This window comes from Mobula birostris, chromosome 1 (assembly GCF_030028105.1).
Source record: "Mobula birostris isolate sMobBir1 chromosome 1, sMobBir1.hap1, whole genome shotgun sequence".
Lineage (NCBI taxonomy): Eukaryota > Metazoa > Chordata > Chondrichthyes > Myliobatiformes > Myliobatidae > Mobula > Mobula birostris.
In genome coordinates, this window is record NC_092370.1 from 208831680 (window position 1) to 208850446 (window position 18767).

General features: G+C 39.5%; 1 protein-coding gene across 6 annotated transcripts in view; it reads right to left on the reverse strand.

Annotated features, from left to right (window-relative positions):
- Positions 1 to 18767, reverse strand: part of tecpr2 (tectonin beta-propeller repeat containing 2) — a 111371-nt gene that overhangs the window by 47611 nt on the left and 44993 nt on the right. For 5 of the 6 annotated variants that reach the window (XM_072270273.1, XM_072270265.1, XM_072270255.1 and 2 more), the window contains 6 exons: positions 14811 to 15263; positions 11148 to 12154; positions 10695 to 10878; positions 10216 to 10389; positions 5006 to 5186; positions 615 to 756 (listed from right to left, as the gene is read on the reverse strand). In XM_072270273.1, the coding sequence (XP_072126374.1) occupies positions 615 to 756; positions 5006 to 5186; positions 10216 to 10389; positions 10695 to 10878; positions 11148 to 12154; positions 14811 to 15263 (2141 nt within the window). The remainder of the gene's footprint in view (positions 1 to 614; positions 757 to 5005; positions 5187 to 10215; positions 10390 to 10694; positions 10879 to 11147; positions 12155 to 14810; positions 15264 to 18767) is intronic. The other variant, XM_072270282.1, reaches the window with a different exon arrangement.

The following is an 18767-nucleotide window of genomic DNA, read 5'->3' on the forward strand; positions in this document are numbered from 1 at the left end:
CTAAATTTTAAATAGCTGCATAATATCTGAGTTTTTGATGTTACAGCTTTCATTAGCATAAACGGATAATCTCCAAACTTCACAATTCTTTAGGTGCCTCAATTGAAAGTACCCCAAAGAATTCCATCAAGAGATCCCTGGTGCGAGGATGACTTTGGAGCAATGCTAATGGTCAGATGTACATTAAAACAGATTAGTTAAGCAATGATTTGCCACACTACCAATTTATCTCCACACTCAGTGGAGCAAATCCTTTCAAAAGTGGACACTTAATGGCAGGACTGTGTGCACTAGAGACCTAAATTTATAGTGTGAATCACTGCTAAAAGAAATCCTGCAGCTATGGTGGAGCATTTATAAAAAAATGCCAAGATAACTTACTGAATGTAGTTGTAGTGTTAAAAGGGGTTCTTCACACTCCTGTTTATTACACATGTGCTGTAGATAAGTTGGGAACATTTAAGTTATTTTCTCTCAGTTTTATGCTATGTATCGTTAATAAAAAGTCAAGAGGACACAATATTCATAAATTCAATCTTAATTTTGATTGTCTATAATCAACTTTCTGATACCTTATTCAGAAAACATTTAAATGTACAAGATGAAGTTCCTACCTGCCACCAGTGATCATCTTCACCTTGAGGTTTCTTTGAAGATATGCCAGTACGGAACCAGAGATTACCATTTGTATCTAAAGCCCAGACTGTCTGCTGGTCTCCAAATGCTAAACAAACCAATTCCAGCATTTGTCTTTCACTATATAAAAGGAGCAAAATATATATTTTTAAAATTAAATAGATTTTTAAAAAAAATTTTGTATTTTTATCATAGAACCTTAGAATTATGCAAATTTCCAATCAGTATCTCTGAAAGTAAATATTATAATAACTGTGCAAAAATGTCAGCAGACATATGGGTAGGACGTACAATATTGGGAGGACAATTTAAATACAAACTCCTCTAAGTTTCCTGTACAATCCATTGGATGCGGTTAATTAGTTCTCTCCAACATACATCCAGGTTATCAATTTAACCTAGATGAACTTGTTCTTGCATTGAATAAACGTTTTTCACTCTTCTCCTCTACCTCAAAATTGCAACTTTGGGCACTTGCAGGAGCCCAAGCTATGGCCGACATTGTGAGACACATGTGGAACAGTATTTTAGACCCGGTTCATTGAAGGTTGCATTGGTGCTGTATCATTTGGATCTCAAATGATACATTACTTTTGATGCCAGTTTCTTCCCTGCTCTCATTTTCATATAGTCTGTCTCTAACTCTTTTCATTGCTGTGTCAGGGAATAGATTAAGAAAAAACATCCTTTGCAAACTTGTAGACTCCTACAGCTATGTTGACTACCTCTTCTCTCATATTGTCTTCTGAAAGGATTATATTCCATTCCTACAATTCTTTACTCTCTTTCTTATTTACATCAATGACAAGATATTCCACATGTGAGGCTCTTGAGATATCTTAGCTTTTCCTTAACCACAGTTCACCCCCTATAATGGTTGACAAATCTTCCCACAACTTGCTGGTCTGTTTTTCGATCCTCGCTGATTATTCCCTTCACATGGGACTTCCTCATGCAGCTGCAAGAGATGTTCCTTTACCTCACCCTTTTCATCTGGGGACCCAAATAGTCCTTTCAGGTGAGGCAGTGATTCACTCGCACTTCTTCAAATCTAGTGTCCTGCCTTCAGTGCTCATGATATGCTCTCCTCTACACCGGTGAAACAAAACGTAAATTCGACGACCCCCGCAGAGCAACTTTGTTCAGCCCACAGGAGCAATCATGTGGTTCTAGTTGTTCAACACTTTAATTCTCCATCACTCTCTGACGTCTGTCTGCATCTCTGATGCCTCCTGAACTGCTCCAAGGCAGCTTGGAAAAAATAGCACATTACGTTCTGACAGGGAAAACTAAAGGGTCAGAAGACTGAACTTAACAAATTCAGGAACGCATCTTTTCTGGTCAGCTCTATTGCAAGGTTATCCACTTGGATTAACTTAGTTTTTATCTCTCCATCGATACCAACCTAAGACATTGGGCACTTCCAAATTTATCCTCTTGGTTTTATTTTTTTTGAACTTGTGTTGATCTGCATTTCATAATGCTTTGTTCTCTTTTTCACTACTTCCCCTCATTTATCTCTCAGCCAAAGGCTTCATAAATAACGCATCACCACTAAAACTCCAACCTCACCTTATCACAAATCAGAGGTTTAATATCTCTGGCATAAATTACGAAATTTGTTATTTTATAGCCGCAGTTCATCACAATACATTACAAATTGAAGTCAATTAAGTAAAATATATATTTTTGAGGCATTGCCTTTTGGAGGAGTCGTCAGTACCATGGAGGCTGGTGTCCACGGTGGAGCTAGCTGAGTTTACAACCTTCTGCAGTTTTTTCCGATTCTATGCAGTCAACCCTCCGTATCAGATGCTAATACAACCAGTTAGAATGCTGGGAGTTATTCTAGCCTTGACCAACCTCTCAAAGCATTTCATCACATTATGTGTGAGAGCCACCTCGCAATAGTCATTGAGGCAGCTCACCCTGCTCTTCTTGGGCACTGGTATGATTGTCGCCCTTTTGAAGCACATGGGAACCTCCAACCTCAGCAATGAGAGACTGAAGATGTCCTTGAACATTCTCACATGTTGGATAGCACAGAATTTTCAGAGTCATACCAAGTACACCATCAGGCCTGACATCTTGCAAGGGTCCACCCTCTTGAAAGATGTTCTGATGTTGGCCTCCGAGACAGAGATCACAGGATCACCAGATGCTGCAGGATTTGCGCAGATGTAGCTTTATTCTCCCTTTCAAAGCATGCATAAAAGGCATTGAGCTCATCTGGTAGTGAAACATCACAGCCACTCATGACGTTAGGTTTCGCCTTGTAGGAAGCGATGGTCTGTAAACCCTGCCAGAGCTGACGTGCATCTATCCATCTCTAACCTTAATTGGAATTATTTTCTCGCCCTCAAAATTGCCTTTTGTAGGTCGTATCTGGATTTTTTTTTTTCTTAAACAGTTCTGGACCAGCGGTCTTGAATGCCACAGATCTAGCCCTCAGTAGAATGAATCTCCAGGTTCATTCATGACTTTTGGTTTCCGTATGTCTGGTATGTTCTTGAAGATACACACTTATCCACATAGGTATTGATGAAGTTGAAGACAACTGGAACATATTCATTCAGACTCAAAGATGAATCCCTGAATGTTGTCCAGTCTACCAAGTCAAAACAGTCCTGTTGGCGCTTTTCTGCCTCCTTTGACCATACCTTCTTGGTCTTCACCACTGATGCTGTGGTCTTTAAATCTCTGCCTATACGCTGGCAGTAGAAGTACAGCCAGGTGATCAGACTTTTGAAAGTGTGAGTGCAGGATGGCACAATAATCGCTTTTGATGGTGGTACAGCAGTGGTCAAGCATATTGGCTCTTCTGGTTCCACAGGTGATATGTTGGTGGTAGTCGTTCAGAGACTTCTTCAAACTGGCCTGGTTGAAATCTCCCGCAATGATAGAGAAGGTATCAGGGTGTGAATTTTCATGCCTGCTGATTACATTGCTTAGCTCCTCCAGTGCCTGCTGACCATGGCCTGAGGTGGAATGTACACCACTACCAGAAAGATGGCGGCAAACTCCCTCAGCAGATAAAATGGATGGAATTCGACTGCTAGGGTTAGGAGAGCAGACATAAGACAGAACCACCATGTTTATGCACCATGAAGAGTTAATCAAAAAGCATACTCCACTTTCTCTGTTTTTAAAAGATTGAGCTATACTGCCTTTGCAGAGAATGGTGAAGCTATCACGCTGCAGTGCTGCATCCAAAATTGCCAGTGTGAGCCATGTTTCCTTAAAGCAGAGTACTCAGCGGTCCCTAGTGTTCCTCTGATACAGCAAACTTCCTTCGAGGTCTTCAGTTTTATATTCCAGAGACTGTATATTTGCCAGCAGGATAGTTGGGATTGAAAGTCCAACTTTCTGCTTTTCAGACATGCCGCAGCATCCTCACTTACCTTCTTAAAGGGGAAATACACTCGCAACATTAGTCATGATAACATTATATATTATAATTTATAGTATTTATATTTATGCTGTAACTTATAGCTTTTATTATTACGTATTTCAAAGCAATGAGGTTGCAAAACAACAAATTTCATGATGTATACCAGTAAAACTAAACCAAACTGATTCTGATTCAGAGAACAGGCTTTTCTGGCCCAAAGAGATGCACCATCCAGCAACCACACCTATTTAACTCTAGCCTAATCACAGAATAATTTACAGTGACCAATTAACCTACTAACCAGTGCTTCTTTGGACTGTGGCAGGAAACCAGAGCACCCAGAAGAAACCCATGTGCTCACAAGGAGAACGTACAAACTTCTTACATTCAGTGCCGGAACTGACTTCCGAACTCCAACTCCAGGAGCTGTTATTATTATTTTCTATGAAAGTTTGTTATTCTGAAGTGTTAAATAAAATAAACCTCTTGTCATGATTTATATTTTTACTGTGAATTATTTTTCAAGTCAATGACTCATGTAGGCCAGCGTTGTCATAATTGTCAGTGTTAACAGAAAGCATATAGGGGTTTTGATCTCATTGGACTGCTGTTAAAAGATATCCCTGTTCACAAAAAGATTAACTATGTGAGTGGAATGCAAAGGTGAAATATTTATTTAAATGACAATAAACAAAATGTACCAAAAAAATTTGAGGAATAAAGTCATAGAGAGCCAGATTCAAGATAAATACTTTTAAGACGAGCAAACATGGCGCTGTTACCTAACTTTTGCTAGTTTTTTTTCCCCAAAAGTGTCTTCAACAACAGATTGCTTAGCCTTCAATGTTCTTTATTTATTATTAATGGGAGAATATACTGGTACATTAGCCAAATCATGAAAGTAATCTAGAATGGATGTAAACAATTTTCAAGCAGCATCTAAAGAGGCACATTGCAACAAAAGACAATTCTTCCTACCTTACAATATCAGACACCCACTGCTCTCCTTCTGGACAAAAACTACTGATGCCTTTTCTGAAGAGAGTTGTCCGCTGCTCTGTCAGAGCCCACACCACATTATTCTTGGAAATAATTTGCACTAAAGGACAAAGGCAATCCACCTTCACTGCTCTGGCACATGGACGATCCGCACTAAGGCCTTAAGATAAAGAACCACAAAGAACAGCTAAACTGAATACAACATTAGACATACCACGATAGGAAATTGTATAAGCTTCAATGCAATTGATTACATTTAAACTTCAATTTTTGCTAAATATATGTAAATAAAAAAAGCCAAGCTCAAAACAGTTAAATAAACAAAGTAAAAATAGCAAGATAAAAGGTAGAGAGGCAAGAGAGAGAAGCAAGAATCATGTACACTTTCAAAACACTAAATGTCACTAAAGCATGTCACAGGTAATTTTTTTTCCTGAAGTATGGTAATTATGTTGACAAACACAAAACTATGTCATATAATAAGTATTGTAAATAATATGCCTCCCTCAATGTTGAGAAAAATTGCACACATGGCCTCATACTATTTAAAATACACTAAAGAAATATGGATTTAGTACCAAAACAAATCAATAGCAAAAGCAGTAAAACTAAGTCAAAGAGGATGACAGTGGTTTCAGTCATTAAAATCCAGGATAGGGAGAAAAGGGAGGTTGTTAGATTCAAAGAGAAGGTAGGTATGATGTCAGAAGTTTTGCTCAATTCACTGTACCCACACCAAGATTTTTTTTTAAAACTACTACGCGCACACACACACACACACACACACACAATGGCATCCAACCCACACTTTAAGAAAATCAGTAATCTTCAAGATATTAAAAGCAAGAGCAGTGTAAGATACTGGCTTATGTTGCATGGGAAAAAATATGAAAGAACAAGGTGTTGTGTGGTTTAACAATAACTTTTCCATTATTTTCTATGACTTGTGCAGAGGGAAAAAAAATGTCTGATTTCTTGCACACAATAACCATATCTGGCACTGAAGTCACTCTAGACTTATGATTTCACAGGCCATGAGAAAATTGAGAAAATCAGGGCTCCACCCTGGAAGGGTGTTACAACAGTAGGTACAGTAAAAAATTCTCCCAGACTGTCATTTGTAAAGAGTGTCTTAATATTTGGAAGCCTTTGTGTAGAAAGGGATAATTGGTAAGGTATCTGAAACTGAAGGAGCAAGGCAGAGTAAATAAAAACACGCTGAAGGGGTACACAAGATGCATTCATAATAACTTACATGCAATCCTGCAATCTACCATCTATTTTCTCAGCATCCTTCTGCATGGGTGTCCAATACTTCATAACATTCTTGTGACCAGTAAAGACATGCTGATGTATCATTATATTCCATGTTCTGTACTCTATACTGTATCCGTATTCTAGATCTTTGCAGCTTTTCTTAAAATGTTACAGTATAAATTTATTGTTATAGGCATAGACAGGATATAAATGCCATGAAAATTATCTTTTTGAAGCAGCAGTACAGTACATTACAAATATGACATGAGTTAACATAAAATAGCTCAATATAAGTTATACAATACTTACACAACAAATGTAACTACATTAGTGTAAGGAGGGAGGGAGCGAGAGAGCGAGTGCATGCGAGAAAAATATATAGTTTGAGGAACTGTTGGCATTTTTCATGTCTGTTCAAAAACCTGATGGCAATGAGGAAGAAGCTGTTGTTGAACTGGAAATGTGAGCTTCAGTACCTCCTGCTCAGTCACCTCCTGCTGATGTCCACAGTAGTGGGCAGAGTTGCATCCATGATGGAAATGGCCAAGTCCACCACTCTTTGTAACCTCTAGTGTTCTTGTGCATTGGAGTTTCCATTGTCAGGCTGCTATGCAAGCAGTTGATATAAGCTGTTGCTACCGTGACCCAGTGCAGAAGTGTGTGAATGGTGGTGGACAGGGTGCCATCAAGCAGGCTTGCATATCCTGTATAATGTCGAACTTCTGGAGTGCTGAGGCTGCACTCATCCAGACAAGTGGAAAGTATCCTATCACACTCCTGACTTGAGCCTTGAACAAGGTGGATAGGCTTTTGGGAGTTAGGAGGCAAGTTACTTACTGCAGGATTTCTAGCCTTTCACCTGCTCTTGTAGCTACATTGTGTATGTGGTTACTCCAGTTCAGTTTCCAGTCAATAGTAACCTGCAAGATACTGACACTGAAGAACTGGGTAAAGGCAATGCCACTGAATGTCAGGGGGTTGTTCCTTAATTTTTTTCTTGCTGGATATCGTCATTATCAGCACCTGGTACTCAACAGCTCAAGTTTAGTTATTCTCCATTTCTTGCTGCATTTGGATCTAGCCTGTTTCATTACCTCAGGGGTCATGAATGGGTAAGATTATTGAACAAACATTTCCATTTCTGACCTTACAATTGAAGGAGGTCATTGATGAAGCAGCTGATGCTGTTTGAGCCTTGGAAGTTACCCTGAACTTTTGCGGAGATGTCTTGTTTTCTACTTGGCACATAAAATACTGCTTTAACATGAATAACAGCTTTAAAAGTAGCACCAAATTTCATCCTAGTAAAGGGCAAGCTGATGGTATGATCAACATGTTCCCTTCATAGAGTTTTAAATAGTAACAAGATCACACACACTGCTTTAACCTTATATTTATAAAGAGGAAGGTTTGGCTGCTTAGCTTAGCAGCCAATTAAACCCAGAGAAAACATTGCAAACTACCGAAAACATGGAGCAGAATGGGTTTGAAATCTTTAGCATGAAACTTAAGAAAATGTAGCATCAGATTGTGGGGTTGAAGAGGAACTGGGAGATACCTAGTAAATCAAAACTTGTAATTGTATGCTGATTGGAAATACCCCTATTTACAGTGTGAATTGAATTGACTTTATTTCTTACATCCTTCACATACATGAGGAGCAAAAATCTTTATGTTACATCTCCATCTAAATGTGCAATGTGCAATCATAGTACTTTATAATAACTTAGAATAAATAGAACAGTCAATGTAATACAGAGTACACTCAAGTTAGCATGAGTTCATCAGTCTGATGGGCTGGTGGAAGAAGCTGTCCCGGAGCCTGTTGGTCCTGGCTTTTACGCTGTGGTACTGCTTTCCAGATGGTAGCAGCTGGAATAGATTGTGGTTGGGATGGCTTGGGTCCCCAATGATCCTACGGGCCCTTTTTACACACCTGTCCTTGTAAATGTCCTGAATCATGGGAAGTTCACATCTACAGATGCGCTGGGCTGTCCACATCACTATCTGTAGAGTCCTGCGATTAAGGAAGGTACAATTCCCATACCAGGCAGTGAATCAGCCAGTCAGGATGCTCTTAATTGTGCCCCTGTAGAAAGTTTTTAGGATCTGGGGGCCCATACCAAACCTCCTCAACTGTCTGAGGTGAAAGAGGCGCTGTTGTGCCTTTTTCACCACACAGCTGGTGTGTACAGACTACGTGAGGTCCTCGGTGATATAGATGCCAAGGAACCTGAAGCTGTTTACCCTCTCAACCCAGATCCATTGATGTCAATAGCGGTTGGCCCATCTCCATTCCTCCTGTAATCCACAACAAGCTCCTTTGTTTTTGTGATGTTGAGGGAGAGGTTGGGGGAATGGAGGCAAAATTTTTAAAAATGATGGTCAGAACTTTTTTTTTTAAGAAAACAATACATTTATTGGCTACAATGACAATGGCAGGAGCAATCAGCTTGTGAGGACAATCGGGTACGCTGGAGGGATATCGCAGTGAGGTTGCAGGGCAGAAGAAAGTGACCAGGAGACATTTGATGCTCTTATAAAGTGACCTTTCTTTGACTTCTGCCAACATGGTTAACCTGAACTTCACTCCAGGAGACAAACACTGCTGCTAAAACTACCCAGCAAACTACCAAAAGTTGCAACAAATTTGAATTATTCAATTGATGACATAATTCATTAATACAACTGCTTTCTCAAAATGTGAATTAACATTATTTCTTTACCACTGCAAACTGGACTATACCAGATTTAAGAAAGACATGCTGTATCACTCTGTGGAGAGCATCCTGATGGGCTGCATCACTGTCTGGTATGGGGAGGAGTCTTCTGTAAGGATCATAAGAAGCTACAGAAAGTTGTAAAATTAGTCAGCTCCATCTTGGATTCTAGCCTCTGTAGTATCCAAGGCATCGTCAAGGAGCAGTGTCCATTATTAAGGACTCCATCAACCAGGACTTGCCCTTTTCTCATTGTTACTATCAAGGAGCAGGTACAGAAGCCTAAAGGCACACAGTGATTCAGGAACAGTTTCTTCCCCTCTGCCATCAGATTTCTAAATGGACCTTGAACCCATGAACTCTACCTCACTTTCTAAAATTTTTTTTTGCACTATTTAACTTAAATATACATATATACTTGCTGTAATTGATTTACTTTTTTTTCCAATATTATCATTTATTGGATTGTACTGCTGCTGCTAAGTTAATAAATTTCATGGCATATGCTGGTGATAATAAACCTGATTCTGATTCTGAAACCTCAGACAGCTGCTATGTTAAAACCATTTTATTCCAAAATCTAAATCTCTAAATTTAGAGCTTCTGAAAATTCAAACTTCTGATTTACAGTACTTTAAATATTCTAGGATTACTGTTACATTAAAAGGTCATGTTCCTTAAAGAACACAGACTGCAAAAGAAGCTTTTAAAATTTCAATGAAATAGTGCTTGCAAGAACGTTTGAAGCAGCCAATGAGTTTCAAATTATGTATGGATGCAGTTTTATAGTAATTTGAAATCATTTCAGTTCTCATTGTAAAAGTAACTACATATTCTAAATATTACATATGCTGGCTTTCTAAAGTATGATACAGCACATTTAACCATTGAAAGAACTCTCCAAATAACCTCTTCTGTCTGCTTATACAACAACACCTGACAAGTTTCCATTTATTTTACCAGCATTAACTTTTCAACTTTCCTATTTTGCTGTAGCAACAATACCTCAAAAGTACTGTGTCAGACTATGGAATTATGATGAAATATACAAATGCAAGTCTGCTTTTCTCTAAAAATGTGCCAAACATTTGACAATATACACAATACGCAATTCATCAATTGTGCAATTATATTATTTGTCAGAAAAAAATAATTATACACACTTTTTTGCTTATTTTCACGCTATGGTTTAAAATATTATTTCTGAACTACCTGTTTGCAAATATAGCTCTCCATTGGTTTGAATGATCCATGCACTGTCGTCACTTAAAGCAACATAAGCAGCACAAGGTAAGGCCTCATACCAATGTCTCTTTCCCTTCATTGTCACTTTACCACAGGCAAATGCTTTGCAAGATTTTTGTTCAATTTTCCATAGTAACACACCTGCACATAGGAAAGTTCAAACATAGGAAAGTTCAAATAGTTCAAAGACTGGAAAATCAAAGCAGGAATACATTTCAATTCATCAAATTAAAACTGGCCTTGCAAGTGAAACAAAAAAAAACAGTATGCACAAAAATCATTGCATAATTAAACTCTCCACATTCTGTAAGCACACCAGTATATTCTAACACAAATATAAAATTGCACGGAAAAATCTGTGCAAATAGCTTTGAATTTATTGAAAAATCTATTCTAGAAATTCAGAACTTAAGAGTTTAGTAATGAAAATGCAAAACTTCACTAACCTGAAGGCGATACTGCCACCTGCTGGACACCATCTTCAAACTTTTGCCACCGCAGACCAGTACCAATAAAGGGGCTACAGTATAGACCACCCTTACAATCCAAACACCAGACATGCTTTTCAGAGACTACTAAGCTAGAGATACTATAGCCAGGGCCTGGGTACCCCATCCAGCTCTCAGCAAACTGTCAACAAAAAGGTTAAAATAAACATGTCAACGAATGTTTGTATTACAAGACCCCTTTCCTAAAAACTATTTTACCAAGTGTCAAAATGTTAATAAATGTCAAATTTTACAATTATCATATTTACATGATAGACAAAATAACTGTTATACACGTTACTGTTATCAAAATGATAGAAGATAGATGCTTAGAAAAACCAAAAATGTACATTAAAAATTTTAAAATTAGACTCAATAGCTGTTAACTTAAAATTACTTTATATACGTCACCTGATCAGATTTTAAAAGTTCCATTTCATCTGCAGAATCTTGGGATACTGCACCTAATGATTCGCCAGCATCATGACTGTGAAAGAGTTCAGCCACACTGGTTTCGGATAATGAATGAGGAACTCCATGACCATAAATATCATCCTCATCACTGGATGATGAACACGGTTCTTGGGGATTCTGTCTTTCAGAGCTGCCACTGTCAGTAGAACCTACAGCCTCCAATACTTGTGTATTTTCAACCGGGTCTAACAATTGTGGCTCTTTATATAAAACATAAAGCTGGGAAAGTTCTTTAGTTTCTTGTTTGTTCGGATCTTTATCTGGAGACAGAATTCTCATTAGTAACGCATGTCGCTCATCCAAATATGTTTCTGAGCTTTCACTTAAAGATTCTTGCAAATGAAGAGTGCCAGTCAACGCTGTATTTTCTGGATCTTGAGATTTTAGTTCCAAGGGTTCACTGTTGTGGGTTTCATCAATCATTGTTCCACCCAAATCTGCTTGCAGACTCATTACTGGCTCAGAACAATTCAACAATGAAGCCTTGTCAGTGGGCTCATCATTTTGATCACAGTAACTGTCTAAGTTTTCTAACTCCACAGAAGATACAGGAATTGAACATTCTGCAAAACTTGGATGATCTGAAGAATACAGATTTTCATTTGTTTCTCTCAAAGATTCTGTCAAACAGTCTAAAGGGAGAGGATCTTCTTGTGATGTTGGTATCAATTCAGGAAGCTGAGTTGAGCTGAAAAGATTGTGACTGTCCACATTCTGCAAAACATTATTTGAGTCCGTACTAATCTGGCTCTCCTGTTCAGGGGAATCTGTCATCAAGTGATCCAGACTGCTGCTCAACAAGCTCAGTTGATCTGACAAATCACAAGTTGTGGCTATAGAACTATCAATGGCAAAGTCACTCAATGGTGCTGGCTCTGAAGTTTGAGAGCTATTGGAATAGTCAATTTCATGTTTTACCAGGCTGCCATCCGATGTCAAACTTGCTGCATGTAAAGAAAAAAATATAATCATTGTTTCTGCAAATCAGAAAACTAGATCTAAGGATAACTTATCATCATACTTAATGTCAACAAATTTGTATTTTTCCCCATACAGAGCTACAGAATAATACAGCATGGAAAAAGGCCCTTTGGACCATGTGGCCCAAGATGCCTATCAAAGCTAGTTCCGATTGTGCCCTACCCCTCTAAATCTTTCCCATCTTGTATCAAAAGTCTTTTGTACAGACATGTATATTTCTTTGACACAGCTGGCCAATATGACCTCAGGGCAATCTCATACCCTGCCAAATTTATCCTCTAAGTGTTTCCCCAATATTTCTGGGAACTTACCCAAGATTTCATTATTAATGCACTTTGGCGGCAATTCACAGTGATCAATTAACCTACCAATCAATACATCTTTGGGTTGTGGAGGTGTACTGGAACACATGATCACAGGGAGAAAATGCAAACTCCACAAAGACAGCACGTAGAGATAAGGATTAAACAGTCACTGAAGCTGTGATGAATCAGCTCCACTATGGCATGGGCAAACATTAATAGTTTTGCTACTTTAGTTGTTATTAAAATTTTCAGTTGAATCAGTACTGTTGAGTTTCCCACAGCACAGGATATTCTTTGCCTAGTGTATCAAGGCTGCCATCACTGCAGTGCTACAGAAAACTCAATGCTGTAACTTCACGCTTCCCCAAAACTAGTTAAACTGCTAGACAATAATTCTATCTTTGTGTGAATAATTCAGTGATATGTCACAGGGTATTTTGAAGGTGCATTATCAAACAAAATTTGACATTGCCATACAAGGTGGTGACAAATTCGCAACAAAAAAGCTTAGATTTTAAGAAGACTCTTGAAGAAAGAAGGGGAGGCAAGGTATAGGGAGGTAAGGTATAGAGAGGAAATTTTAGAGTTGAAGGTTTGGCTAATGGTGAAATGATTGACAAGGGACAACCATGGGAAGAGTGCAGGTATCCTGGAGGCCTGAGTTACAGCTGGTTAGGTACGGGTGCAAGCCAGGACATCAAAGGATTTGAGAAACAGGAATGTACATTTTACATTCAAGGTGCTTCATCAGTGGTCCCCAACCACCGGGCCACAAAGCATGTGCTGCCGGGCCGCGAGGAAATGATATGATTTGGCGATATGAAACAATATGAGTCAGCTGCACCTTTCCTCATTCCGTCACGCCCACTGTTGAACTTTAACGTGCGCGAGGTCATCAGTGACCCAAGATGCACAAAGGAATGGGTCCGTGACCCATTTGTGAATGTCCCCGGTGAATTATCCATGTCAGCGCAGGAAAAAAGAACAAATCCTCGAGCTTGCAAATGATGGTGGGCTGAAAAGTATGTTTGACATAACATCTCTGCTGGCATTCTGGATCAAAGTCAAGGCTGAATATCCTGAGAAAGCCACGAAAGCACTGAAAACGTTGCTTCCATTTCCAACATCATATCGCTGTGAAGGGGAGTTCTCTACAATGAATGCAATGAAAACTAAATTGCGGAATAGACTGAACATAAGGAACCCCCTTCGAGTATCGCTGTCTCCCACCAACCCTCGATGGGACCATCTTGTTGCAGGAAAACAAGCCCAGGGCTCCCACTGATTCAGCAATATTGGTGTGTTGCAATGATTTTATATGTTCATACGAGGAAAATATGTGGTGTATTTAATATCCAAACATTACTTAAAATGTTATGATGCTATTGACTTATAAGTGATTTATAATTCAATGGTCCCAACCTCTGGGCTGCGAAGAATGCAGCGGTACAGCAGTAGCCATAACGCACCCAGCACATCTTCAAGAAAAAAGCCGAAATAAACAAGCTAATTAATTAGGTGCCACCCGGCATGAAATGTCGGTTCAGATCAGAGGCGATTGCTGACTGCGTCGCTCTGATCTGGGCCGACATTTACATGCCGGGCGGCACCTAATTAATTAGCTTGTTTATTTCGGCTTTTTTCTTAAAGATGTGCTGGGTGTGTTCTGGCCACCGCTGTATTCTTCGTGGCCCGGAGGTTTGGGACCACTGTTATAATTGACTTATCACTATATTCATGCGAGGAAAATATGTGCTGTGTGTTTAACGTTAAATTCGTTAGATAAACACTTTTAGAAACGAAATTGGTGTATTAGCCGCTTATAAGTGACTTATAGTTGACTTATCACCTATATTCCGGTCGTGATTAACACCACTCCCCACCTCCAGTCGGCCGGTCCGCAAGAATATTGTCAATATTAAACCGGTCCGCGGTGCAAAAAAGGTTGGAGACCCCTGTGCTACATGATCAGAGTTCAATGTGAGCCCATGAACACAGGGTAAATGAGCAACAAGCTTGGATATTGTTGAAGCAAGAAGAGTTCTGAACAAGCTTAGAGGACACAGTCACAAAAGTGGCAGAAAAGCTGGGAGGCAAACATGAGATAGAGAATTTAACATAGATGGCTTTTCTGATTACATGGATGCAAAGCTCATTTTAAGGTCTAACATAATTCCAAAAGCTAACAGTCTAATTTAGTCTTGGACATTTTCCAGGGAAAGGAAGTTAATGACTAAAGAACAAAGGTTGTGGAAACCACAAAGGGAATCTGAGCTGACAGCAAATGCATAAAAAAAGGTTACAAAAAGAATACCTTGCTTTCGTTTCTTCTTCTTTTTTACGGAAACAACAACCAGTTGTTGATTGAATTCTTCCATGTTCATTGCACTGAACCTCTCCAAGGACTCTGGGACTTTTGTTAATGTAACAGGTGAGGTAAGTGTTCCTACCTGGTGTTCTGGAGTGGTTACGTGGCTAAAAACACTAATACTACTATTAAGAGAACTGCTTCTGCTTCTGGGCTCACTAGTGAATGAATATCTTCTTTCTGCTGGCTCGTCCCATGCTTGTCTCTCACCATCATTTTTGGTACTCAGACTCGGCAATTGTGCAGGCTCAGAGGATGGTGTCTGTTGCATCTCAAATGAATCACTTCTCGAAATGTTGTCATCGTTTTGCATTTCTCTTGAGTCAGTTGAGCTCTTTCTTTCATGAACTGATTCACTGCAGGTGGTTGCTGTCAGGGAGCTCAAATGTGATTTTACACCTGAAAATGCAATTACACAAACATTAAATATGCACCTGATTTACAAACTGATAGAACATTTGGCTGATGCTTAGGGACCGTGAAGGTCATAATTTCTACAACACGAGATTCTGCAGATGCTGGAAATCCAAAGCAACACACACAGTGTTTCAGGCCAAGACCCTTCTTCAGTCCTGGTGAATAGAACAGTGCCGATTTCCTTTTTTTAAAAAACTGAGTCCTGCACCTACATTACTTTTTCCTAATAAGGAGTGACTTTTAGGGATCTACAGCCTTCAGAACTTTGTTTGTTCATTCCCATTGATGCTGCCTGACCTGCTGAGTTCCTCCAGCATTTTATGTGTGTTACTATATAATTGATACAAACTGTTTTTTGCCTAATTCTCTCTATTTCCTGCTCCCTAAAAGTCACACTTTATTAGAAAAACGTAACGTGGATACAGGACTCAGTTCAAAAAAATAAACCAGCAGTATTCTTTCATATGCAATTCAAGTTTAAAAAATCTAATATTAAATTTTAGCCTTCTGCTTAGGGAGTATCTTGTGATTGAAAGTAATTCATTGGTTCTGAAGAGGCTAATGAGCCTAATGTGAGAATCTCAGATTCTCCCACAGTCTGGAATGAGATGGCTGAAGGGGTGGGTGAGTAGTTGCTCAGGTGCCTACTCCTTTGAGGGCTTACACAGGGCCTTTGTGTTTTCCCTCCGCCAATGCAAGGTCAAAGTTCTCACTGCCAACTGTATACTTATCCATTTTGAATAGTCATGGATCAGCGATCCCATGGACTCAGTGGAAGAGTCCAGGGAATATCTGGATTTCCTGGACACAGCAATGCAGATGAGCCCTAATGGCTTACTTGGCAATTTCAGACAGCAGTTCAGTTGAAATAAACCACTACAAATCCAAAAAGAAACAAAACTACACACATAAAAGTTGCTGGTGAACGCAGCAGGCCAGGCAGCATCTCTAGGAAGAGGTACATTTGACGTTTCGGGCCGAGACCCTTCGTCAGAGTCCTGCCACACCCTCGAACTGATCCAGTACAGCGACAAACACTGGGACCTACTGACAATTGCGTAGGTATGTCATGCCCACAAGAAGTTGGACGAATCCATTCCAACCAGTTAGAAGAAAAAAGTGGAGAAGGAAAGGTCTGATCATTGGGTTGAAATTCTAACTGGAGAAAGGTCAATTTTGATGGTATCAGAAAGGATCTGGCAAGTGTGGATGGGATAGGTTGTTTTCTAGCAAAGGTGTGCTTGTTAAGCAGGAGGACTTCAAAGATGAGTACAGCTTTTTTATGTTCCTGTCAGAATAAAAGGTAAAGATACCAGGTTTAAGGAACCCTGGCTTTTGATTGAGACCCTAGTTAAGAAGAAGGAGTTGCATAGCAGATATAGGCAGGAAGGAACAAATTAGGTATTTAAGACCATAAGATATAGAAGCAGAATTAGGCCATCTGGCCCATCAAGTCTGCTCCGCCATTTCATCATGGCTAATTCAATTTTCCTTTCAGCTCCAATCTCCTACTTTCTTCCTGTGTCCCTTCATGCTCTGACCAATCAAGAATCTATCAACCTCTGCCCAAATATACATAAAGTCTTGGCCTCCACAGCTGCCTGTGGCAAAGACTTCCATAGTTTCACCACTCTCTGGCTAAAGAAATTCCTCCTCGTCTTCGTTCTAAAAGCACGCCCCTCTATTCTGAGGCTGTGTCCTCTGGTTTTAGACTCTCCCATCATAGGAAGCATCCTCTCAACATTCACTCTACCAAGGCCTTTCACCATTCGATAGGTTTCAATTAGGTCAGCCCTCATTCTTCTAAATTCTACTAAATACAAGCCCAGAGCCATCAAACATCCTTCATATGACAAGCCATTCAATCCTGGAAATTGAATGGATTTCCATTCCATAAGAAATGCAAAAGAACAATTAATAAGGAAATCAAAAGGGCCAAAAGAAGGCATGAGGTTGCTCTAGCAAACAAGGTGAAGGAGAATCCCAAGGGCTTCTGCAGATATATTAAGAATAAGAGGATAGCCGGGGCAAAATTAGTCCTCTTGAAGATCAGAGTGGTCAGCTATGCATGAAACTAAAGGAGATGGGGGAGATCTAAATAGATCTTTTGCATTTGTACCCTGGAGATGAACACAGTTTATAAGAGTGAGGAAAAACAGCAGGGAGGTCATGGACCATATACAGATTATAGAGAAAGAGGTGTTTACTGTCTCATGCAAATTAGGATGGATAGATCCCCAGGGCCTGCTAAAGTGTTCCCTTGGACCTTGTTGGAGGCTCTTTGCAGACATCGCAGGGGCCTCAGCAGAGATATTTAAAATTACCTTAGCAACAGGTGAAGTATCAGAGGATTGGAGGAATGTTGTTCTGTTATTTAAGAAAGGCTCTAAGAATAAATTGGGGAATTATAGGCTGATAAACCTAACATCAGTTATGGTAAGTAATCTGAAGGTAATCTAAGGGACTGGATATATAAGTATTTGGACCGACAGGATTGAATACGGATAGTTAACATGGTTTTATACATGGAAGGTTGAGTTTAACCAATTTTATAGAATTTTTCAAAAAAGTTACTATGAAAGTTGATAAAGGCAAGGCAGAAAATGTTGTCTACATGAACTTTTGCAAAGTCTTTGACAAGTTCCCGCAAGAGGGGCTTGGTCAATAAGGTTCAGTCACTTGGCATTCAGGATGAAGTAGTAAATTGGATTAGACATTGGCTTTGTGGGAAAAGCCAGAGAGTGGTAGCAGATGGTTGCCTCTCTGACTGGAGGCCTGTGACTAGTGGTGTGCCACAGGGATTGGTCAATGATCTAGATGATAATGTAGTAAACTGGATCAGCAAATTTGCAAAATGCACCAAGATTGGGAGTGTAGTGGACAGCAAGGAAAGCTATTAAATCTTCTACTGGGATCTGGACCAGTTGGAAAAATATGCTGAAAAATGGCAGATAGAATTTAATGCTGAGAGGTGTGAGGTGTTGCACTTTGGGAGGATACACCAGGGTAGGACATACAGAGCAAGTGGTAAGGCACTGAAGAGTATGGTAGAATAGAGGGATCTTGGAATATATATCCACAATTCCTTGAAAGTAACATCATAAAGTCTACAGGGCTGTAAAGAGCGCTTTTGGCACAATGGAATTCACAAATCAAAATACTGAGAATAGGAGTTAGGATATACGTTGACGTCTGTAAGACTTTGGTGAGGCAGTTCTGGTCACCGACCTACAGGAAAGAAATACGGCTGAAGGAGTGCAAAGAAAATTCAAAAGGAAGTTGCCGGGATTTGAGGACTTGAGTTATAGGGAAAATTTGAATAAGTTAGGGCTTTATTCCCAAGAACGTAAGAGGATGAGGGCAGATTTGATAGCGGTATACCAAATAATGAGAGGTATAGATAGATTTGCAGTGACATAAAGATTGATGGTGTTGTGGATCACATAGATGATTGCCCAAGGATACAGTGGAAAATAAATCATTTGC